Source organism: Dreissena polymorpha, chromosome 8 (assembly GCF_020536995.1).
Source record: "Dreissena polymorpha isolate Duluth1 chromosome 8, UMN_Dpol_1.0, whole genome shotgun sequence".
Classification (NCBI taxonomy): Eukaryota; Metazoa; Mollusca; class Bivalvia; order Myida; family Dreissenidae; genus Dreissena; species Dreissena polymorpha.
In genome coordinates, this window is record NC_068362.1 from 63,795,046 (window position 1) to 63,822,179 (window position 27,134).

A 27,134-nucleotide genomic window follows, 5' to 3' on the forward strand; every position below is an offset into this window, starting at 1 on the left:
CCCATAGGAAATAAGTGCTTGCACTTTCAGGGGTTATCCTTGACCGCAAGGTCAGAATAAATACCATACAATATATATATATATATATATATATATATATATATATATATATATATATATATTGCCTGCCATATACATTCACATGTCGCATTCCCTTATTTTCTTTACGAATCTTTTATTTTTAGCTCGCCTAAGCACAACCCGATCAAAGGTGAACTTATGTATTCACCTTTTGTCCATCACCCAAGGCCAACATTTGTCGTGTTAACACACTATAGGCCAAGTTTATTGACCGATTTTTATGAAACATGGTCAGAGGATTTGTCCGAATGATATCTTGAGACGAGTTTGAAAATGGTTGTGGTTGGTTAAAAACATGGCCGCCAGGAGGCGGTGCATTTTTCCTTATATGGCTATAGTGAAACAGTCTTGAGGCTACATTTGTTTCTTATCTTCATGAAACCTGGTCAGCAGATGTATCCCCATTTCATCTTGAAAGAGCTCTTCTTCGACATAACGAACGAAATTGTCTCCTATTTTCTGCCGTAAATATCCACAAGTCGCATTCCCTGAATTTCTTAACAAATCATTTATTTTTTATCAACCCACCTATCCTTTAAAAACAACATTCTTATAATTTTATAAATTTTATAATTTTATATAACGCAACCGTTAAAAAAAGCAAGAATCACGCAATTGCGCGGTCTATATTAGACACCGAGGGGGTCACTAAAAACGGCATATAGCTCTGACAAGCGATTGTGCGCAGTATTTCCCTGTGTATTCCCAAATAAAGTGGGATAATTAAGCAGCGATCTTTTCCTTCATTATTTAGTACGGGAAAACAGCACTTTCCCAATAAGAAAAAACTACAAAATTCTCAATTGCTGTCAAAACATTGACAATTGAAGGCTTCCCAAAAATAAATTATTTAATAAAATAATATGAAGCATTTTGTTTCCCTATGAAGCTCTATGGCTTGAACCTAAGTAAATATAATATTGACAACTTGACTACACTTTGTCATCAATTTTGAAGTATTTGGGAGCAAAAACCAAGTACATGTACATCAATTTCCCTTAATGAAGACTTCACGACGCGAATTTTCCCAATATCAGTTTTTTGCGCACATTTTTCCCAATCGAACCTTTTCACAATCAACCAGAATTGATAAGAGGGCAAAGTCATGTGACTCGCAGAATTCCAGAATTAGGCTGAATGTGTATCCATTTCTAATAGTTCTACGCAACGCCGCATCTGATTTAAACCATTCACTCTTTTGAACATTCTGTGAGGTGATGATACTGTCAACATAAGATGAGATTTTCAGAATTAGCAGTTATATATACTTCCCATTTCAATTGTTAATGCATTAAATTAATGGTCTTGATTTAAGTACATCTTTCATTCAATTGTTTGCACACATTTTGATGCTCTGCGTTCGAGTTTTTTTTGCTGTGTTTAATCAAAGATCAATACATAGTCGTGTTTATTGAAAGATCTTTGGTTTTATTGCCCCTGTGTTTAGCACAAACACATTATCTCGTTGTGATCAGATACTGTGCCGTCAAATATTAAATTACAACAAGTTTTCATAAGCCACAGGCAGCAGATGTCTGGTCATTAAACAACATTTATGATACTCACATGCAGACATGTCCTCTTCGTTTTTGTTGACCACATCAGGGTTCAATAATGTTTCCGTAAAATACAAACATTAGATATTTATTATATATATGTGTAACGTATAATAACGTATAACGAGTTATTAATATGCATGCAAAGACAGATCAGTTTGCACAACGTCCGTTTTTACACTTGTCTATAGAATTTCAATATTGTCATTCACGTCAAAGGAAAATTGTAAATACACTGTGAAAAAAATTAACATAACATTTAAATAATGTCATGTACTTCGACCTTTATAGTGCTTTGTCTTATGGTTATTGAACACACCTCTAAAACGTTCGATCTTTCATGAAAAATATCACACATAAACACACCAATCCCTTTGAGAATTATAGTTATATAATGCTATGTATTGTATTATACGGCTGATGAATATCTTTGTTTTGTTTATTTATCGATGTTTAGTCTTCAGACCACCTTTACTCTGATGTTCATTGGTAACTCGTAAGTTTATAAAGATGAAATACAATGTATCAATGTACACTAATGGTTCTAAATAGTATATCGTTTTAATGTTACTTAGGTGTTAAAATTGTTAATGTTGATATTAGAATTACTTATAAATTTATTTACTAAACACATGTCTGTATGCATATGTCTGATGTTATTGTAACAAGTGTGTAAGTGCTCATGAAAATCCCGAATGTAAACAAACAACAATCAAGTTGTTTTAAATCATCGATATTCTCTGCCAAAGAATGTTACCCGTTCAGCCTCGTTCTTAAATTCGACGTATCACGTTATATCGAATAATAGCAACAACGGTAGTATTGTGAAACTGTTCTATTGGGCTTGTACCGGTACTTTTCCCAATTAAGCACAAACAAATCGGTGTTTAGAACTGCACTTGTTTGTCTGTCAATTCTGCATTGTGACGTTTGTATGCTTAACCCCTCTTTAACTGCTGGGTATGACAATCTTACATTTGTAATTGTGTGTGTTACAGAGCTTGCTGACGGTGACGGTGGTTGCGAAGATGCTAAGATCCAATGTGCCACTCAGGGTGCAGTCTGCTCTTCTTCTTACACGTGTGTTTGTCAAGAGGGCCAATTTAGCAAGAATGGCCAATGTATACCAAGTGTGTCAAAGATATTTATCTTTATAAATACAACTGCCATTTTGATGGTTTCAATATATAGTGTTTTCATTGTTTAAATAGAGGAAACCAGTCATGCCAAAATATGTGACAAAAGCAGTTTGTGTTTTGTATCATACCAGTAGATAGTGTGCAGATGTAGTTAAGCTATTTTCATTTTACTTTTAGCAAATTAACTAAACAGAACATACATATCAGCTATTGCTCATCTCATATCAGATAAGCATATATGCTAAAGAAATAACAATTGCATATTTTCTACACCTGAAACAAACCACAAACAACAAAGCTTTGTTATTTCAATAATGTTTCCATGACAATTCAACAAATGATAAGAGCTATACTTCTAGCCTGTTTTTCGGCATGTCCGTTCTTCATACCTTCGTGTCTGCTATATGTACCGAGTGTAAACTTTACTTTTATTTTTGGGATCATCATTCAAGGTAATATACCAACCAAGATCAATAGCCACAGAAAGAATTTGCAGAAATATAGCCCTTTGTAAGTCCCACTTAGAAAATATGAGAATTGTACCAGATAGGCAGAATTCCAGGACCATTTTAAGATCAATATAAAGATCAAAGAAAATGATCATTTTCAAGCATCGAATATTTCGTAAATTGTTGACATGTACATCTGATTCAATTTGATTATTCTCAGTATTAGGAATATTTCTTAACAGCCAAAGATACGGCATCTTTTATACTGCTTGTCCAATCATAATTGGCAAATCTTGTTAATTTATGAAAATCAAATCAACATCAATGAACTTGTATAAAATCATCGATATTTTCTGCCAAAGAATGTTACCTGTTCAGCTTCGTTCTGAAATTCGACGTATCTCGTTATATCTAATAATAGCAACAACGGTTGTATTGTGAAGCTGGTCTAGTGGGCTTGTACCCGTACTTTTCCCAATTAGACACAAACAAATCGTTGTTTAGAAATGCACTTGTTTGTCTGTCACTTTTGCATTGTGAAGTGTGTATGCTAAACCCCTTTTTAGCTGCTGGGTATAACAATTTCGCATGTGTTATTGTGTGTGTTTCAGAGCTTGCTGACGGTGACGGTGGTTGCGAAGATGGTAAGAACCAATGTGCCACTCAGGGTGCAATATGCTCCTCTTCTTACACATGTGTTTGTCCAGAGGACAAAGTTAGCAAGAATTGCCAATGTATACCAAGAGGATATTTATCTTTATAAACACAACTGTCATTCTGATGATTTCAATATATAGTGTTTTTATTGTTTAAATATAGGAAACAAGTCATGCTAAAATATGTGAAAAGGTCCCTTTAAAAACAGTTTGTATTTTTCTATCATACCAGTAGATAGTGTGTAGTTGTAGCTAAAATGTTTTCGTTTTACTTTTAACAAATTACTAAACAAAACATAGCAGCCATTCCTCATCTCATATCAGAGTGTCATGTCTGCTAAAAGAATTTTTCAATTGCATATTTTATACACCTGAAAAAAAACCCACAAAGCTTTGTTATTGCAAAAATGTTTGCATTATAATTCATCAAATGATTAGAGCTGTACGACTAGCCTGTTTTTCGGCATGTCTGTTCTTCATACCTTCGTTTTTGCCTATGTATGCTATATGTACTGAGTTTAAACTTTACTTTTATCTTTGGGGTCATCATGCAAGGTAATATACCAACCAAGACCATTAATTCACAGCAAGAATAGTTAGAAATATGGCCCTTGTTATGTCACACTTAGAGAATTTGAGAATTGTATCATGTAGGCAGAATTCCAGGGCCATTTTATGATCAATATAAAGATCAAAGACAATGATCATATTCAGACATCGTATATTTGGTACATTTTTAATATGTCCATCTGATTCAATTTGATTATTCTCATAATTAGGAATATTTCTTAACAACCAAAGATAAGGAATTTTTTATACTGCTTGTCATATTAGGAAAATCTTGTTAATTTATTAAATCCATTCATACTAGCAGATTACTGTTGACGTGTGTGTTTTGTTGGATATTTTAAAACGAATCAGCTATCACTGCGGGTCATTTATGGTGAATATAGTTTTCTTTGACACAATTTGTGGCATCTAGTCATTTACAGTGTTTAAAAGTGTTTCAAAATAAATGTGTTTGTTTCGTTTTATGACATGTGTGTGAAATAAAGCCTGATTTGCTGGGCACTTATCAGCGGTTTTTTAAACAATAATTTCAATGTATTTTATATGCTTTAGACAAACAATATTCGTTGTTGATGTTTATTCCATGAAATAACCATTTACATGGTATTACTATTCAATAATAATACAAAACTTAGCAAAACTCTTTATCACAAATTTTGGCCAGCAATGTTAAATGAGATAAATATAATGCATTTAAATGTTTTTCATATGTTTTTAAATAGAAAAAATGCGCACACATTCATATAATGTGATAAATCTGTAACAAAAATAAGTAAATTTTAATTTGAATTAAAAGAAAACCTACACAACTTGAAATCAAAACCGATTAATTAAAGGACTCATGCCTTTCCCAAAATGCGCTTCAAAAATTGTACTTTTCTGCATTTTTAACGAAAAGTGTATTTATTCTGCATTTTTTTCATGAATAAGTGCGCGTGAATGTGTTTTTTCTGTATTTTCATTTTCTTTAAGCGTATTTTTCTGTACTTTATCATTTAAGAAACGCACTTTTTTCAAAACAAGTGTATCTTTTGTAGACAATGAGTATCTTTTTATGCAAGAAATGCATTTTTGTGCATTTAAGTGTATTTTCTTATTTGCTAAAAAATACGCTTTCAGTACAAGTGCATTTTTTCCAAACAGTTGCTTTCTAGTGTTAAGACAAAGTGTATCTTTTTATGCAAAAAGCGTGTTTTATAATGAAGTGCATTTTTGTGCATATAAGTATATCTTCTTATTTGCAAAACCAATTATTTCTGTACAAGAGTATTGTTATGTGCATCTTCGTAAAAATAAATGAATAACTAATAGTGTGTATTTTTTGTAATCATTTCTTTAAAAAAGGACACTGTAGGAAATAACTGAAGTTAAAGGACAGGGATCTACTGTTTATAAGGAGGATTGTACTGAATTCTTTTTTAGCTCACCTGATTGCTCAGGTGAGCTTTTGTGAACGGTCTTTGTCCGTCGTCTGTGTGTCTGTCCGTCCGTCCACATTTGTTCGTAAACACTCTAGAGGCCACATTTATTGTCCGATCTTCATGAAACTTGGGCAGAAGCTTTGTCCCAATGAAATCTCCGTCGAGTTCCAAACTGGGTCGTTTCGGGTCAAAAACGAGGTCACTAGGTCAAAAATAAAGAAAAAACTTGTAAACACTGAAAAGTCACATTTCATGCCCAATCTTCATGTAACTTTGTCAAAATGTTTGTCTTAATGATATGTTGGTAGAGTTCAAAAGTGGTTCCAGTCCGTTGAAGAACATGGCAGCCAGTGGGCGGGGCAGTTTTCCTTATTTGGCTATTGAGGAACCTTGTAAACACTCTAGAAGTCACAATTTTTGCCCAATCATCATGAAAGTTGGTCAAAACTTTGGTTTTATTGATATCTCGGACGAGTTCGAAAATGATCCAGATCGTTAAAAAAATATGGCCGCCAGTGGGCGAGGCATTTTTCTCTTTATGTATATAGTGAAAATATGTGTACACTCTAGAAGTCACATTTTTGGCCCAATTTTCATGAAATTTGGTCAGAACATTTGTTTCCTTGATATGAGAGTTAAGTTCGTAAATGGTTCCGGTCAGTTGAATATCATGGCTGCCAGGTGGGGCAGTTTTCCTTATTTGGCTATAGAGAAACCTTGCAAACATTCTAGAAGTCACAATTTTTGCCCAATCATCACGAAAGTTGGTCAAAACATTGGTTTTATTAATTTCTTGGACGAGTTCGAAAATGGTCCAGATCGGTGAAAAAACATGGCCGCCAGTGGGCGGGGCATTTTTCTCTCTCTATATATGGTGTAAACATGTGAACACTCTAAAAGTCACATTTTTGGCCCAATTTTCATGGAATTTGGTCAGAACATTTCTTTCCTTGATATGAGAGTTGAGTTCGAAAATGGTTCCGGTCTGTTGAATAACATGGCTGCCGGGGGGCAGTTTTCTTTATTTGGCTATAGAGAAACCTTGTAAACACTCTAGAAGTCACAATTTTTGCCCAATCATCATGCAAGTTGGTCAAATCATTGGTTTTATTGATATCTCGGACGAGTTTGAAAATAATCCAGATTGGTGGAAAAACATGGCCGCCAGTGGGCGGGGCATTTTTCTCTATATGCATATAGTGAAAATATGTGAACACTGTAGAAGTCACATGTTTGGCCCAATTTTCATGAAATTTGGTTAGAACATTTGTTTGCTTGATATGAGAGTTAAGTTCGAAAATGGTTTCGGTCAGTTGAATAACATGGCTGCCAGGGGGGGGGGGGCAGTTTTCCGTATTTGGCTATAGAGAAACCTTGTAAATACTCTAGAAGTCAAAATTTTTGCCCGATTATCTTGAAAGTTGGTCATAACATTGGTTTTATTGATATCTTGGACAAGATCGAAAATGGTCCAGATCGGTGAAAAAACATGGACGCAAGTTGGTCGGGCATTTTTCTCTATATGTATTATAGTGAAAATATGTGAACACTCTAGAAGTTACATTTTTGGCCCAATTTTCATGAATTTTGGTTAGAACATTTGTTCCTTGATATGAGAGTTGAGTTCGAAAATGGTTCCGGTCAGTTGAATAACATGGCTGTCGGGGGGTGGGCAGTTTACTTATATTTATATAGTAAAAAAAACTTTTAAAAGGTCAAGTACAACTAAATAAGGCTGTGGGTAACTAATTAAAAATATTGAAAGTGACAAAAATATTATGTGGGCTTGCCAGCACCAATTATAACTCCTCAACATAAAAATAAGTATTTGAACGTTCTTATACTGATATTGGACCCCAATACAATTAATGTCTACAACATTGACTATTATTATATATTTTAAAAGGCAATTAAACTAATATGTATAACATTATTATTATTTGCTAACACCATTCGGTATGTTATAATGAAAATTTCACAATTAAAAATAATATGCTTATTGTGCTGTGTATTATTCAATAAATATTTTGTTGTACATAAGTACGGCTTGCACAGACAGAGATTATTAGATAAGAGAGTAGCCCTCCTTATGTGCATCATAAAAAACGCTTGAGCGCATTTTTAAAAAAACACTAGAGTAAATTTTAAGTGCACTAATACGCTTAAAAATACACTAGAGTGAATTGTAAGTGCACTAATACGCTTAAAAATACACTAGAGCGTTTTTTTTAAATAGTGCACATTTTTATAAAATACAGTTAAGTGTATTTTAAGTGCATAAAAACTCTCAAAAATACACTAGAGCGTATTTTTAGTATAAAATTTACACTTGAGTGTATAAATGCACTAGAATACTACGCTTGAGTGCATTTTTCATCATGTTTTCCTGAGTAAATTAACGCAGTTAAAATGCACTTAAATACACTTGAAATGCACTTATTGGTGAACAAATAAACTGAAGCATATTAGTGCACTTTAGTACACTTTACCCCCAAAAATGTACTTTAGCGTATTATTTCCACTTGAAAATACACTTAAAAATACACAAAAGCGCATTTATACACTCAAAAAAGGTATTATTTGAGAAAAATGCAGAAAAACACACTTTTTTTAACAGAAAAATGCACTTGGTAAAATGGTGAATTAACGCACATGGTAAAGTGAATTAATGCACTTGGTAAAGTGAATTAATACGGTGCGAATACCGCTGCGTTTTATACGCATTAAATGCGCTTTTAATTCGCATTAAATGCGCATTTTACACACTTTTTCGGGAAGGGTGGTACTCCTTTTCAACCGTAACTTATCAGTTATATGTTGCTTAATGCATGAAAAACAGTAAACATGCTATGAAAAGTATGTAAGTTACTTGTATTTTTTTAGGCCATGACAAGGCCAAAGGTGAAGAAAAATGGACAGACACAGACATTTCTATAGCTGGATTTGCACTCGTCTTCCTGATTTTCATCATGGCGTACATCATGGCAGGTGTATTAATGTGGTATTTGATCAACTACGGTAAGAGCTATATAATTTGTTAAATTGTTAACATTACCATCTGATCAAATTTGATTATTCTCATTATTTCTGAACGGCCAAAGATAAAGCATATTGTATATTTCTAGCCAGTCATAATTTGCAAATCTTGTTAATTTATCAAAATCAATTCATACTAGCAGATAACTTGTGTGAATGTGTTGTCAGAAAGATTATAAAAAAACTGGATCAGCTGATTAATGCGGGCCATTTATGGTGAATGAAGTTTTCTTGGAAACAATTGTTGGCATATAGTCAAGTACAGAGAAAAGTGTTTCAAAAACAAATGTGTTTGTTTCATGTTTTAACTGTATGTTGTATGTGAAAGAAAACCCTGATTTGCTGGGCACTTATCATTGCTTTTAGCTCACCTTATTGCTCCGGTGAGCTTTTGTGACCGGTCTTTGTCCGTCGTCCATCCGTCGTCCGTCCGTCGTTCACATTTGTTCGTAAACACTCTAGAGGCCACATTTATTGTCCGATCTTCATGAAACTTGGTCAGAAGATTTGTCACAATGATATGTCGATCGAGTTCGAAATTAGGTCATGCTAGGTAAAAAACTAGGTCACTAGGTAAAAAAGAAAAAAATCTTGTAAACACTGTAGAAGTCACATTTCATGCCCAATCTTTATGTAACTTTGTCAAAATGTTTGCCTTAATGATATGTTTGTTTAGTTCAAAAGTGGTTCCGGTCCGTTGAAAAACATGGCCGCCAGTGGGCGGGGCAGTATTCCTTATTTGGCTATAGACAAACCTTGTAAACACTCTAGAAGTCACAAGTTTTTCCCAATCAGCATGAAAAATGGTCAAAACATTCCTCTTATTAATATCTCGGACGAGTTCGAAAATGGTCAGATTTGTTAAAAAACCTGGCCGCCAGTGGGCGGGGCATTTTTCTCTATATGTATAAAGTGAAAACATGTAAACACTCTAGAAGTCACATTTTTGGCCCAATTTTCATTTAATTTGGTCAAAATGTTTGCCTTAATAATATGTTGGTTGAGTTCAAAAGGGGTTTCCGTCCGTTATAAAACATCGCCGACAGTGGGCGAGGCAGTTTTCCTTATTTGGCTAAACCTGTAAACACTCTAAAAGTCACAAGGTTTGCCTAATCATCATGAAAGTTGGTCCAAACATAAGTTTTATTGATATCTCGGACGAGTTTGAAAATGGCCCAGATCGGTGAAAAAAACATGACCGCCAGGTGGGCGGGGCATTTTACCCTATACGTATATAGTGAAAACATGTGAACACTCTAGAAGTCACATTTTTGGCCCAATTTTCATAAAATTTGGTCAGAACATTTGTTTCCTTGATACGAGAGTTGAGTTTGAAAATGGTTCCAGTCAGTTGAATAACATGGCTGCCGGGGGGTGGGCAGTTTACTTATATTTATATAGTAAAAAAAACTTGTTAACACTCTAGAAGTCACATTATTTGCCCGATCATCATGAAACTTGGTGAAAAGATTGGTTTTATATATATCTCAAATGAGTTTGCAAATGGTCCCGATCGGAAAAAAATCATTGCCTTATCATAGTTGAAACTTAGACGATACATTGGTTTTATTGATTTCTCGGACAAGTTGGAAAATGGCTCAGATCGGTGAAACACTTTTTAGTGGTCTTTGTCCGCCGTCTGTCCGTCCACATTTGGTTTGTAAACACTCTAGCATTCATATTTCTCAAGCATTCCTTATCAAAGATGCTGAAAGATCTCCGTCAAGTTTGATAATGAACAAAATCACATAATTAATGCCATAATTATTGCCCTTAGATTTTTCAAATTTTCATTATATTATTCAAAATCCTTGTAAACACTCTAGAGGTCACAATTGTGTTTCGGATTTTATGAAACTTGGTCATAAGATTTATTTTTGTAAGCAAATTTTAATGTTTGGTAAGGGGGTCAACTCAAAATATAGGTAACCGGGTCATATCTTACAAAAACAAAAACACTCCATACGCCAGAATTTTGGTTCAATGATGATGAAACTTGACCATGATGTTTATCTGGACAATATCTCGGTAAAGTTTGACATTTGGTAAAGATTGAATGAAACGACTCCTCTCAGGTGAGCGAACTAGGGCAATCTTGGCCCTCTTGTTATACAATAATTTTGATGTATTTGATATGCTTAAGACAAACAATATTTGTTGTTGATGTATATTCCATGAAATTACCATTTACATATATGGCTGGGAATGAGATTTTGACCCATATGGTGCTGACGTCGTTTCCGAGAAAAATGACTCAAACTTGTTACCACCGTTTCGCGTACTTTGTCAACCCACTTCTTGTGATGAAACACTAGTTTTGTTGTGAAGAATAACCTAAACAAAGGTAATTAAGTTAGTGCACAATAATTTGCCGTATTTTGTTTTGGTTTTTATATGGTTTCAATTAACCTCAGCTTATTTAACATTGATACAATAGGGCAGAGATCGACATTGTTATTTTCTGACAAACTTCTTGCTTTTTTAAATGTGAGTTTTTTCTTTACGTCTTGAGTTGTTTTGCTCCAACAAATAGCTTTTTTTTTGTAAAATGAATCATTATTGTTCAATCATGGTGTGTGTGTGAGCCGTTGTGGCCTTGTGGGTGTCTCAATTAATACTCTAGACGATAGTTTTGTCTAGTTTGTGTGTTTTACCCGAAAGTTTTCAAAATCTTAACAATTCGCAATTTACCATTTGTTGTTGAACTTTTCTATAATGAAAGTAATAGAATTTTGTTGACAAGTTTATTGCATATATTCCCCTTACAGTATTCTAACACACTTTATGTACTTTAAGGTAATTGTCTAACAGTTGACCAGCAGCAGACAAACTCTGAAACTGTGATCGGAATAGGATTGTATAATCAAATTTCCTTTGCAAAACTGTGTTCAATCATACAATAGCATGTAAGCAAAAACAATTTCATTCATAGTGACTACACAATTAATGTGTCAGCAATGTGATTAATTCTATTTGATGATGTCAATTAGTGTAATACTTATGTTTCTTTTCTTGTCCAATTTTCTAGTTGTTTATTACCATATACATGGTTGTGTTCATTATCCAGTCGAAAATATTTAAATTCTTGTCTAAAACTGTAACTCTTAGTTAATTTATTTCAGACAAAAATACAGAATGGGTGACATGACAAAGTGCGAACACCAAAATATGTGCTCATTATTATCAGGTATGATATGACCATGTTAATACTTTTAAATTAACACCGAACTGAGCACCTTTGTACAGTTTTCAACCCATAACCTATACGCGCTGACACATCTTCTACTTATGAGATTGGTAGTAAAAGAAGACTTACAAACTGATTGTTTTGCCTTATATGTGTTTAGCTTTTTAACAGATTTTTCCAGTAATAAAAAAAGATTATCTTATGCAAAGTATGTTTTGTTAAAAACACGTAATTGTATATTTAAGGAAAAATGTATTATGTAAGTGGGTGGACAACAGTTTAATCTTTTGATAAGCAGTCATGTCAAGCAAGAGATTAGTGTAAAACCAGCAAATTTAATCCTTTCGTCAACACTATGGTGACAACAATTAATACATTTTAGCTCGACTATTATATATATAAAATATATATAGTGGAGCTATCCTACTCACCTCGGCGTCGGCGTTCCCGATCCCGTTAGCGTTAACGTTAGCGTGTAAATGTAAAAGTTTGCGTACCACCTTAAATATTTTCATTGTCCCTTGACATATTGCTTTAATATTTTGCATACTTTTTTACCAACATGACCCCAACCTGTAAACAAGAGCAAACAGTATCCAAATTAAGTTTGCAAATCCAGATTATATGCAAACTTATTTTTTTTATTTATTGATCAATTGTTATGAAATTTTGCATATTTGTAGGAGGCAATGAGTACATACATATAATTGAAAAAAAAGAGTTAAAATGTTTTTGGAAAGAAGAGTTATTTGATGATAAAGTTGTCATCCCCCGTGGAATCCCAACGGAGTATTGTCTCCCCCGTTAAGAATTGCAATTCTCCAACGGATGTTTTTTCCAGACGGGAGAATTTTACCTATATTTTACAAAAAATGCCTATGTTTTGTTTTCTGTTTCAATGTTTACAAATACACATGTTTAAGTTATAATTGTAAGAAATATGTACTTTAATAAGAAAATAAAGTGTTTGTAGATTTTCTTACCCCGTGGGGTTTTGACGGGAGATCCCGTCAATCTCCCATATCCATTAAACTCCAACGGGGTTTTCACGGGACACCCCGTCAAACTCCCATTTAAAATAAACCCCAATGGATTTTGACGGGGGCCCCCTGTCTAACTCCAATTTATAAAGAACTTCCATGGGATTTTGATCGGAGAAGGGAGGGGGGATCAGACTTCAATAAACAGTTTATACCATTGCAATATATTCCATTGTAAAGAGTAAGTCATCAAACTTTATTAAATAATCTTTTTAAGTTGTCAAAATCAATTTATAATTATTGATTTTTCTTAACTCAGTACGTTACGTTGAATAAAATGTCTTTTGTAAGAGATTAGACCCACATATTGATATTTCTGGAAAGATGAATTTAAAACGTTCCATAATTTTAAAGACTCAATGCATAAATAATTAAGTGACTTACCTCAAAAATATATTACATTTACCTTTTGATAATCCAAACGTTGCTTTATCCATTACTGTGATGATAAATACAATCCAGAAAGACAATAACATTGAAAGCATACTTATTGTCATTCGGAATTGTATTTCTTTTGTTGTTTATTCCCGTGTAACAGTTTTGGAGGTTTTTTTCCTAGAAATTTAGCTTGCAAACATTTTCGGTGCAATGTCGTACCTTAGTGTACCGGTTACATTCCACAAGTTTTTTTTACACAAAATGCCTGAATAGGGCAGTGTGTTAGGTTCATTGTTTTGTTATTGTAGGTGTTTGTTTTTTATCTTTAACAACACCGTTCACTGGTAGCGTTATTAGCAGAGACATGCGGGAGTCTTCTTGAAACATACAGTACTGGCTAGTTTCAATTATGGGACACAACACCACTTCTCCAATAGAATCGATGATGTTTAAATTCATTTGAGTTATATTTGCAGTTTCAGTTATTAACTGTTTTGTTTTCTGAAAAGGATATGATATCCCAGACGTTTGTTCCTGTGCTGTCTTTTTCCCTCTAAACAGACATATTACATCAAGGACTTAGATCACTTTTCATTATTGTGTATAAAATACAAAATACCACACACAGCTGAAATATTCGATATAACCCATATAAGCAGCATGATTTCCTTTCTAAATGTAATAAAAACTTAATTTTCAATCATGAACTAGTAGTTTCAGGAAAACGGGAAACCAAGAAAAAAGGTGAAACCAACAAAGGCATAGAATTGTAAAATATGAAAGCCAGAGTTCTCGACTTATGATTGTTGAACGCTGCACTTCTACACACCACCACCTACCTTTGTTCAAAGTTTGATGTCAATGGGCCTTATTGTAATTACGTTATGACCCGGACAATAAAAAAGTGAGATAAATAAAGTAATGCAGGGGCTAAAGCTATAGTTCTTGTGCACTGATCTTCTCATCAGTGAGATCTATCCATATATGAAGTTTCATGTGAATAGGTGTTATAGTTAAAGACTTATACTCCGGACAAAGTACTGGAAGCTGCCCGACCCCAGGCATGACATAGGTAATCCCTTAATATGCCCTGTATTTGACAGACATATAAAAAAGACAAATGGAAAGGATGAAAAAACAACACAGCAGTTATTAGTTTTATCAGACACCTAGATAACAGAGATAGGCAGCTCGCCAAATATCGGCAAACTCTCGCACATCCAGTGGTTTTGGCGAGATTTAAACGCGCAACTGTTTGACGGTTGCAACGGAAGTAAACACGCTAATCAACATTTCTAAAACACGCTTTCGCATTCCAGTTTTTGTGATTTGAAACAAATATGTTATGTATTATTAAAATGAGAATGTATGCGGTATAAACTCAACGGTAATGTGCCAATTAAAATAAATCACATGCCGCATTGTTTTATTAAGCGATTTTATCTGGCTCCAGTTTGAAAAAAAAACAATGATTACCGGTATATGAATGGCCTTTGCAATGAGATAAAGGAGCGATAGGAATCTTACGACAAACAACTAATAATAGGTTGTTTTAATTCGATTTTTGTTTCTTATTTTAATTGCATTGTTCAAATTTGAATAATCCAAATGCCATTTACCTGTAGTATAATTTGAATAAAGCTCTGAACAAGTTTTTCTTCTTATGGAGAGAATCTGTTCTTGGTCTGCTCTAATCTGCTGTTTGTGTTCGTTGCTCTCTTAAATTACCGCTTAATTCAATGCACAATTTTACCAATAATAAATAACATTACCACCTAGAGTATATGTATAGAAATCTTCAGACCCGTATACTGTGCCATTCTCCGATATTAAGCATATCGATCAAGTTAATAAGTGACTTTTCTGTGTTTCGTCAACATGTCTTAGGTGGATTTTGTGTCATGGGATGACGAGGATGAACATTGTGATAGTGAATTTGTTTAGGACATTAATCAGTCAGTTGTGTATGAGTGCCCAGAATGCAAAAAGTTAATGAAAAGAACATATGGATTCCATGTGTTGTTAAAAAGCACAATCTAAACTTTAAAAGTATGTCTCCTTATGTACATAATGATACACTAAATGAAATGTGTTCCGGCTTCTACAGAGGAGCTTATGCAACCATGTATGTGATACAGTCTCTAAATAAACCTCTGTAGTACAGTGGAACCCGTCTAAATCGGACAACCCCGGGACCAACCGGAAATTTCGGTTTAGAGAGGATTCCGGTTTAGAGGGGACATTGACTATTTTACTTTCAGAAAGTCAATTACATAGCCTAATGTGGAACAAACGCTTTCAGCAAATTTTAATAGTTTATTTACATATATCAACAATATCAGTCACAATAAAATCAAACAGTGCACCCTGAAAAACAAACTATTTTATATGTATGCATTTGTTATGTGAATTTACTTTTTTCGCACGATATCCCCGATCGTCGATTTTCCTACCCCATATTTCTCTGACAGCATCTTTAATGTAGGTTTAGGGAACATCTTTGACTCTTTGATCAATTTGATTTTGTCTTGTAGGGACAATCCACGTGCATTCGCTTAGAAGGAGGTTCGGACATTTGTAGTCATAGTTAACAGTTTGAAAATCTGAATGAATTTCTTAATGCAACTGCTTCAATAACTCTGCAAATCACCATTGCACATGACACTTAATTAGCAATTGTGATAAACACCACAAAATTAAATAGCATTAACATTATTACAATTTAGCACGGCTTCCTATATAAAAAAAAACAAAAAACTAAAGTACTCTATGCTCGTTATCAGTAATTATAATCAGTATTATCACCTCCATTGATCGATATGTACATCACAGGACAAGTATCTTTAAATTGTTTTGCGATTTTTACAGTAAGCAATTTTTTCGACCACCTTTATTAATTTCACGCATCTTTAATGTATTTACAACTTTCTGACACTAGGTCTTAGGTGCAATTAACCGGCCCTGAGCGGTTTAGAGAGGTACAATTACGTATGGAATGACCCAATTTTGATCCAAAGAATGACCGGCATTCGGAATTGAGGGGATTCCGGTCTTGAGGAGATATTTTACGCATGGTTTTATAGGGGAAAAAATGGGACCGGACAATTTGTCCGGTTTAGAGATAATTCCGGTTTAGAGAGGATCCGGTTTAGAAGGTTTCCACTGAAACAATTTTAGTCTGTGCAATAAAAAAAATGCATGAACATAGTTTTTTACAATTTAATGATATTTCATCAAAACTTCATCATTCATGAACACATATCAATACACCTGGCATAAAAAAATAAGCAATTTATTACACGTATTAAGCAAGTTGTTGATATTACAAAATTAATAACATATTGGGAGAAAACAGCTAATATTCTGCAGTTATGCAGGCAACAAACATGTAAGCATAAGAGCCATTATCGTATAGGGCAGGGTATTAATGTTGCTAAGGAAAAATCATAATCACATAAGAATTTTTCATCATGGAGATTGGACTATAAATGCGACTGAGAGTGTTAACATGTTTTTACCACAGTCATGTAAGGAAAAAAGCCCTGCCCCTTGGTGGCCATGTTTTTCATGATATCATCAGGGACTACCCTACGGGCGACTACGGGCGATAATTTCGCTCTAACGCCCGTGATAACGCCCTACGAGCCCAGAAAAGCGAAAATCAAGTCGCCCGATTTTTTTAGTAAACAAGACCGGAAAAGCGAAAATCAAGCCGCCCGATTAGTATTGCCAATGCGTGCTACCGCCCGTAGGCGATTAGCAAGTTTATTGTTTGTTGTTTATCTAACGGTTACACAATTTACCCCCCGCACGGATCGTTAATTGACCGTGACAAAGCAGTCCCTTAATATTGGTTCCTATAACAACACACTCGTGCCTCTTCGCGCGTGCCGCAAGTTGTCTAATAATAACGTGATAATTGTTTGACCATCCGATAATTGCAGTTTTTTCGCAGACGGCATGGTTAAAGAAAGTCGGCAAAAATAATTAAAGAAAAACAAAATTGATCAAATGTCTATTAATTACGTAGATCCACGATTAAGTTAAGTCCAGCGAGTTTTGTCAGTTTGATAATCCACCGATAATTACGAGTATTAAACACCCGTCTGATATAAACTGCAATCACATTCATTTTTTATATTAACAAGTCATAATACTACACATAAACATTGAGGAAACAATTCCTCCATTAGATATAAATTTTCCGAGTATGAATTAAATTGCTACGTTATGACCTTCGACATTGCAAATGGCGGACATTGTAACATTCAACCCGCGTTCAATTCATAGCTGGCAATTCAAATTACAAGTAATGGTGATTAAGTAATGGATGAAGCATTAACTGGTTTTAACAAACATTTGATAAGGTTTGTTAAACCAGATCTTCTTCTTCTTCTTGGCGTTCGCTCTACACGATCACACCAGTTTCTTCGATAAATGATGTGGTCCGTCTCAGGTCATCCACGTCTCCATAAAGTTTCTGATGGAGGGTTGTGTCCTGGGGCCACTTTGTAGCTCGCTCCTGGTCGTGACGTTTACATCTTTGGAGGATGTGTTCAGCTGTTTGGTCTTCTGTGCCACATGGACAGGTCGGTGACGGGGCCAGTCTGTATTTTTTATGCATGTGTGCATTGAGTCGGTTGTGCCCTGATCGGAGTCTGACCATTATCACTTGCTCTGCCCTGCTTAGGAGATGATATGCATCTGCCTCTTGTCTTGGCCGGGTAAGTGATTTAATGATGGTAACAGTTCTCCTTGTAGCTTACTTGCACAGGTGGCTGATCTAACTGAGCACCTTGTTTTGCCAGTTGGTCAGCATCTTCATTTCCGGCCACTCCACAGTGTGCTGGGATCCACTGGAGGGTCACGTTTAGGTTGGTGCTGATTCTTTGTAAGGCATTTGCAAGCTGAGGAACCTTGTTGTTGGTCAGGGCTTCTAATACAGACATGGCATCTGTAAAGAAGACTATCGAGTTGACATCTTCGGTCGAGTCTTCAATCATTGACACTGCCTTCATGAGGGCTAAAGTCTCTGCTCTGTAGTTGCTACAGTGTGTTCCGGTTGCTGCATGATGTGTTTCTCGTTTTCCGGATGGGTACAGAATGACGATGCCAGCACCTCCATTTATGACTGCTCTAGTGGCAGAACCGTCTGTGTAGACATGAGTCCATGCCTCTCTTGGGTATTCGTCATCGATCATGGCAAGTGTGAGGCTCTTTCTGATATGCTCATCCTCTTGTTTACCTGGCTGTAGGTGAGGAACACTGGATCTTACTGCAACATTTGACAGGTCATTTTGTAATGGATCTATGATGTCTTCTTGACCAAGCGGAGTGGTGGGGATGGTCAGATCCGTTGCATAGGCCTTGTCCAGCTTCTTAGCTTCGTGTACAAAGCTGCTACGCTTGATCCGATTTTTGGTGTACCCTTTAACTCTGGCTGACATGGGGTGATCCGTTAGACATTTATACTTCTCTGTCTGAAGCAGGATTTTGACATCTCTTCTTTCTTGAAGTGGTTGTATTCCTGTTATCTTTTCCATGAAGGCAATTGGTGTGGACTTGGTTGCTCCTGTCATGATGCGCAGAGCTTGGTTCTGGATTTTATCCAGAGCCTGGCGATTGGATTTGGCTGTGGAAGACCATGTGGGGGAACTATACTCTAGTTGGGGTCTCACTGTGCCTTGATAGACTGTCTTGAGTATGTGCTCATTTGCCCCCCATGTAGTTCCCGCAAGCTTTCGCATCATTGCAAGTTTTCTTCGGGCCCTTCCTTCTGCTTTCATGAGGTGTGGCTTCCACGTTTGGTTAAACCAGATAACAACAAGGAAAAATTGGATTATTAAAGTTAAACAGGTAAGGCATTCTTAAGTGTACATATTTCGGACGTGTATAGTATTCGGATAAACAGTAATAGATATAGGCCTACTAGATGTTCTATGCATTACGATTGTGTTTTGTTACAAAAGCAGTCATAGGAATGATGGTAAAATAATGACGATAAATGTGATGAAAAGGGGCTACCGGTTCATATCTTAAATTACTTAAATAGATAGTAGATTTCAATGAGAATTTATTGTTTTTTACAAATACGCATACATTGTAGTATAATGATAGAAATAATAAAAGTTGTGAAATGAACATGTTTTGTTTTTGATATTGTTCGCACAAATGTCTCCCTGATTTCCCAAACTTCTCCCTGTTTCAGAAAAAAGGAGAAGTCACTTCTCCCTATTTTTAAGGCCTAGGGTAGTCCCTGATCATTGGGACACTCTATAGTGTTAAAAAGGTTTTTCTATAGCTATATATAGACATATAAGGAAAAATGCCCCGCCCCCTGGTGCCCATGTTTTTGAACCAACCGGAACCATTTTTGAACTTGCCCAAGATATCATTGGGACAAATCTTCTGACCAAGTTTCATGATGACGGACAATAAACCGGAACCATTTTTTAACTTGTCCAAGATTTCATTTGGAAAAATGTTCTGACCAAATTTCATGAAGTTTGGACAATTAATGTGGCCTCATTATTTTTTACAAGGCAAATGTTGACGCCACACAACACGCACCGCACGACTGACAAAAGGCGATCAAAAAAGCTCACCATTAGCACAATGTGCTCAGGTGAGCTTAAGGGCAAAAAGATAATCACTAGAAATTTGTTCCCACAAAAAATGGTTCTGGGCAACTTCCTAACCATGATATTCAGTAGTGTGTCCTGCTTCATTAACACATATTTTCATCCTTAAATATGTTTTGCCATGCTTTGATCTGAATGTAAACAGCGAATGTCCAGGTCTCTAGCGTGCGTATTGACAATAAATGGATTTGGATCACTTCGTTCAGTATGTAACACTCAACCCTGATAGGCACAGTGATCTCAACTTGACAGTCTCCAACGTCAGCTGAGTCTTGTTCTGTTGTTGACGATGACTAACCACACTGAGTTGCTTTGTCTTCATACAATGCAGTGTTGAGAGAAGTATCATCCTCAGTTCTCAGTTATGGATTCATCCTCATCGAGCAGGAAACCATTGTCAAGTGCTGTTGGGGATGATTCATCATGTCGAGATGGCTTGTGCTTCTTCTGCACCCCATACCTCAGTCACTCCCTTCTGGGCATGGCCAAACTGAAAATACAAATGAGCATATCAGATAAACACCAAATAATATGAAATGTATTATATGCTATTCTAAATTTAGATAAAACAAGAGATGTGTTCATCAGAAACACAATGCCCCCTACTGCGCCGCAATTTGACCTTTGACCTTGAAGGATGACCTTGACCTTGAACTTGCACCACTCAAAATGTGTGGATTCATGAGATACACATGCATGCCAAATATCAAGTTGCTATCTTCAATATTGCAAAAGTTATGGCCAACGTTAATTTTTTTTTCGGACAGACAGACTGACATACTGACAGACAGTTCAACTGCTATATGCCACCCTACCAGGGGCATAAAATATAAGGCCTCATGGAATTTATAAAGAAGGCACATAAGCATGCAATTTATAATGTTTCATATGTGAATTCTGTTTATTTCTATCAGCATTTTAACCATTGTAACCCAACAACATTCGGGCTGTTTAGTTGACTTGTTACTGCATATTGTAATAATGGCAATTTCTCCATAAGATATAACAGACTACTGCAGTTGACGGCCAGTTACCTTTAAAATAGGATTTATGTGTGTTACATGAATATTGTAACTTAAAAACTCTTCCATTATACAAAATTCCTTTTCTTGTCATAGAATGAGCTTCATTTTTATAAATTCATTGTCATATTTCAGCAAATGAACACCGAAAGACAATAAACAACCAATCCACCATTTACACCACACAATTACTGGTAATAAGACAAAATGCTGTCTTATTTCCAGGTATTGTGTGGTATTTAATATTACCTGAGCTAAGACACCTTATTAAATTATCTTCCTATATTATAAATTGATCAACAAGCAACTGTTTTAAATTAAATTCTTAGATTCAATATTCCTTGATCAATGGATTAAAATTAAATTATTAATTAAATTCTTATCTTAATTATTAAATGACTCTTGTTTCAAAACTAAATTTATAAATTAAATCATATATTTAATGATAAATTTATTAAAACTTTCCTTAACTTATAAAACTGAAGCACTTTTTTAATTAAGCACATTCTTCGATGGTTTTAACTACACAAAATAAACAAACCATTATTTATACTAATTTACACAAAGTAAGATTGTGAATGAGAATGAAGCCAAATTATAAATGTTTAAATTATTATAAAAAGTTGATTTAATTGGGGAGGGCTATTCTCTTATCTGGCACCATACTGAGTTTGCCATTATAAATTTGAGATACATCAACTGATAAAGCGCATTTCAACACCCATATGCCCATAAACTAGATGACAAAATTGGCAGTTCTGTATGAAATATTTCACAACATTAGTAACTGGTGTCAATTTGACATATTTCTTGGGTGGTTTTTATGGATATTAAGGACAGTTAAAAAAGGAGAAATCCATCTCTGTGTGCACTTAAATTGAATCCAGATACTGAGATATGCTCAGTTGTTCATTGTTTAAAAAATCAATACTTATGAACCATTATCATATTATACTTAAAATTACTTTACTGTAATTAACATTCACAGGTGGAATTTGAGCTTTAATTCCATTGAAATACTAGCAAAAACACTTGTCAACTGTAATTTCCCATAGTCTCCCTCCGTGTATGCCAGCCTGAGTCCATTTCTGTGTAACAAATTTATTTTTTATTCATTTTTGTATAATTTCAATCATCTTGAGATATAATTATTTATAAAAAAATCAAGTTTATCGCATTCTTTCAGTTATGATTGCCATTTTCTCTTATTCATGCATCTGCCAATTAGGATTAAAAGTATGTAGTACATTTCTTCTGTTAGATAGGAATTTTACTAAGCAAATGTGAGCAAAATACAATAAAATTCGCACTTTAGAGAAGAAAGTTATGATGATTCAAGCACCATTTGTATAGCTTTAATCACTCAAAATAGGAAGGTTTTTTCGAAAGTAAAAATGGCTAATAGCAAGTGTGAAAAATGGGGTAAATCTTGTATAATTTGATTGTTTCAAGGAACATCATTATAAAATAAAACATGCATGCCCCACCCCATATGGGCTGTCAGTTGTAATGGCAGCCATTCTGTGAATACGTTTTTTTGTCACTGTGACCTTGACCTTTGACCTAGTGACCTGAAAATTTATAGGGGTCATCTGCGAGTCATAATCAATGTACCTATGAAGTTTCATGATCCTAGGCGTAAGCTTTCTTGAGTTATCATCCGGAAACCATTTTACTGTGTCAAGTCACATTGACCATGACCTTTGACCTAGTGACCTGAAAATCAATAGGGGTCATCTGCGAGTCATGATCAATGTACCTATGAAGTTTCATGATCCTAGGCGTAAGCGTTCTCAAGTTATCATCCGGAAATCATTTTACTGGTTCGAGTCACCGTGACCTTGACCTTTGACCTAGTGACCTGAAAATCGATAGGGGTCATCTGCGAGTCATGATCAATGTACCTATGAAGTTTCATGATCCTAGGCATAAGCGTTCTTGAGTTATCATCCAGCAACCATTCGGTGGACGGACAGACCGACCGACGGACATGTACAAAACAATCTACCCCCTCTTCTTCGAAGGGGGGCATAAATATGGGAAACCATAAAACTCAATCAGCACATAAATACCATTTTTTATTTTTTTATTCAATAAAGGACATAAAATGTGTATATGATCATAAGACAAAATGATATGTAGCAGCAATAATGTTCAACCATGTTATACAATATATGCTAATATATACTTTTTTGTTTTTGTGGTTTCTTTTTGATAAAAAAAAGGTTAATATGTAATTTTTTTGTTGGTTGTAAAGAAAAACAGAATAGTTATGAATAAGGATGAGTTGCATAAAGTGGGTAGAAAGCATACTGGACTTGTTTATGAAAGTTTAATGTGTTTCCATTTTTGTTCAAATATATGAAGTGTATGATTGTTTAGGGCAATTTCTTTTTCAATTTGAATCTTCAGTTTTAAATAATTGATGAAACAGTTCATTATAGGTTTTTGTTTTCTGTATTTCATGCTGAATATAAAATATTTCATTAATATAATTACTTAGTATGTTATTCACAGCATTATTAACCTCTTGTATTTTGAAGGTATTTACCCCTAAACTGATGTCTAAGAGGGATAGTTTAACATTTTATTGTTGTTTTTCTAGAAAGGTTGTCAATTGATTCCATAGAGATTGAATATGTTTACACCCCCAGAAAAGGTGTTCTATTGTTTAATATGTTCACTACACATATCACATAGATTTGTGTTAGATAGGTTGTTTATTTGTAGCTATGATTCTCTGGATGTATTTATATTGAAAGTTTCTCAGTGTGCTATCAGTAGTTCATTTATATGGCATGACAAATATTTGTTTCCAATTATATTCTTTTCCTCCAAGAAGGTTTTGCCATTTAGTTTGAGCTTTAGAGATTTCGGCAGGTTTTTTAATTTGAAGTGTGTAAAATATTTTGTTCGTTTTGTTTTGTTTTGCAATTATGTTTTCTACGAATGTTTTTTGAGTACATGGTGTGTTATTTGTATTGGTTACAGCTTTAATATGAATGGGTATACTTTTGATCAATGTGTAGTACATCAGGAAGTTATTTGTAGGTATTCCGAATATGTAGCATAAGTTATCAAACGAATAGAAGTTGTTTATTCTGTAGTCGTACAATTGATCTACATATTTTATGTTTCGTTCGAACCAATGTTTATAGAAAAACGTTTTATTGTTTGTAGTTATGTCTTTATTGTTCCATAGAATGATTTTACTGTTTATTTTGGTTTCTAAATTATGAGTAACTTAACACCATGCCGATAGAACATTGGATAGAAATAAGTTTTTGGTTGATATTTCATCTAGGATCGTATTGTCGATATTACATTCAAAAAGTAAGGAGTCACCATATGTTTTAAAAATTTTCTGGTAGAATAATTTCCATTTACTCGTATTGGTATTACATAAATATCTTTTAACCCAACTGCATTTGATTGCATTCAGGAAGGAATCTATATCCGTTAGTCTGATACCTCCATATTCTACTGATTGAAATGAGTTCGTTTAATTTTATCAGGTTTACCGTCCCATATGAAAATAAATATATCTGATTTTATATCTTCAATAATATCATTTGGTCAATTTTGACCCAAGGGGCATAATTTGAACAAACAAAGTAGAGAACTATTAAATGTCACTACATACCAAATGTGGTAGCACTAGGCCCAATTGTTTTGGGCAGAAAGATTTTTAAACTTTGCACAAAATAGGCTTTATATAAGCATATGTTCAATTTATTGACCCCCGAGGCGGGGTCAAATTTGACCCCAGGGGCATAATTTGAACAAATTTGAAAGAGGTTTACCCCAGGAACATTTGTGAGAAGATTTATCAGAATTGGACTTGTAGTATAGGAGAAGATGTTTAAAGAAAAAGTTAACGCAGGCACGCACGCACGACAGACACAGGATCATGACATAAGCCCCGCTGGTCTCTGGCCAGTGGAGCTAAAAAGGATGCATTGCATCATTGATGCAATTCATCCTTTTTTAGCTTTAGTCACTCAAAATATGCTTTTTTTTGGAGAAAATAAAAATGGCTGAATGCAAATATCTGAAAAACTGGAAAAGTTAAAACTTGCATAATTTCATAATTTAAATGAATATCACAATGTAAATAAGGGCAGCCATAAAACTCAATTTGCACTTTAAAATAATACCAGTAATGATACAAGCCATTGTATATGTTTTCAGTTTTAGTCAGTACAACTATGAAGAGTTTAGATGAAAGCTTTTTTTGGCTTTAAACATGTACCTGCAAAATGGGCTGTATAAATATTGTGACATTTTCTTAAGCAAATGAATATCACTATGAAACTGTGGAGCTAAATGAAGTACAATGAGCACTTTAGAAATATATCAGTTATTACCGGTACATGTTTATATGACGTAATGCACCCTTCTAAAACTTTGGTCACTCAAAATATGCAAGATTTTTGCGGAAAATCAAAACGGATGAATGCAAATATCTGAAATACAGGATAAATTAAAACTCGCATACTTTCATTATTTAAAGAAATATAAAAATTAAAATATGGGCAGCCTTTAAACTCAATTGGCACTTTGAATGCTACCATATGTGATACAATCCATAGTTTATATTTGAAGTTCAATAATAAGTCGCTACAACTATTAAGAATTTGAATTGTTTGACTCTTCATAGTTGTAGCGACTTAAACTTCAAATATAAACTTTGGCTTAAAGAATCACCTGCAAAAGGGGGTAAGACAATCTGTTGTAATTTTCTTATGCAAAGGAATATCACAATGAAAATGACTAAATAATTTACAATTACCACTTTAAAAAAAGTTATGATACTTTTTTGCTTTTGTAGCTTTGGTCATTATCCCCACGCTTTTTGAAAAAAAGGTGGGGATATTGTGGTTATCTCCGCCGTCCGTCCGTCTGGGTGTCCAGGTGTTTTTTTACCCCTCACAGCAATTGCTAGGGAGGGGGGGGGGGGGGGCTAATAATGTTTAAGTGGTCAGCCATACAAATTATGTATCCTATAATGACAAACAGTGTCAAATGTGTTATTTTCTATTGATGCAAAGAAATACTAAAATTACTTCCCAAAATGTATAATATATTATAACATTATTATTTTTTTGCAAGCATTCCCCACACATTTGGCAATGTCAATATGGTGGAATAATTCTTGTTAAAATAATCAAAAACTAGAAATGGCGCGGCAGAGGCCGACGCGTATCCCCACGCCGAATGTTTGACCTAGGTGTGCCCCAGGGTTGGTAATGGGGCCATGCATAGTTGAGATTGACCGTATTGTCATAAGAGATTTGAAGTGAATCGGTGTAGAAATGAAGAAATTATAGTAAAAGGCAATTTTGGGTGGGTGTGGTCTATGTGGGCGGGGCGCCCCAGGGTTGGTAATGGGGCCATGCATAGTTGAGATTGACTGTATTGTCATAAGAGAAGTTCAATATCAATTTGAAGTGAATCGGTGTAGAAATGAAGAAATTATAGTAAAGGCAATTTTGGGTGGGTGTGGTCTATGTGGGCGGGGCCCCAGGGTTGGTTATGGGGCCATGCATAGTTGAGATTGACCCTAATGTCATAAGAGAAGTTCAGTATTAATTTGAAGTGAATCCGTGTAGAAATGAAAAAATTATAGTAAATGGAATTTTTTGGTGGGTGTGGCCTATGTGGGCGGGCGCCCCAGGGTTGGGATTGGGGCCATGCATAGTTGAGATTGACCCTAATGTCATAACAAAAGTTCAGTATCAATTTGAAGTGAATCCGTGTAGAAATGAAAAAATTATAGTAAATGGAAATTTTTGGTGGGTGTGGCCTATGTGGGCGGGGCGCCCCAGGGTTGGGAATGGGGCCATGCATGGTTGAGATTGACCGTATTGTCATAAGAGAGGTCCAGTATCAATTTGAAGTGAATCGGTGTAGAAATAAAGAAGTAAATGTAAAATAACCTAAAAAAATGAGTGATAA

At 34.8% G+C, this 27,134-nt stretch overlaps 1 protein-coding gene across 1 annotated transcript; it reads right to left on the reverse strand.

Annotated features, from left to right (window-relative positions):
* Positions 1-18,246: 18,246 nt before the first annotated feature.
* Positions 18,247-19,299, reverse strand: LOC127840586 (ribonuclease H1-like). The gene has a single exon (XM_052368995.1). It carries the CDS (start codon positions 19,297-19,299, stop codon positions 18,247-18,249), a length of 1,053 nt encoding a protein of 350 aa, XP_052224955.1.
* Between the last annotated feature and the right edge of the window lie 7,835 nt (positions 19,300-27,134).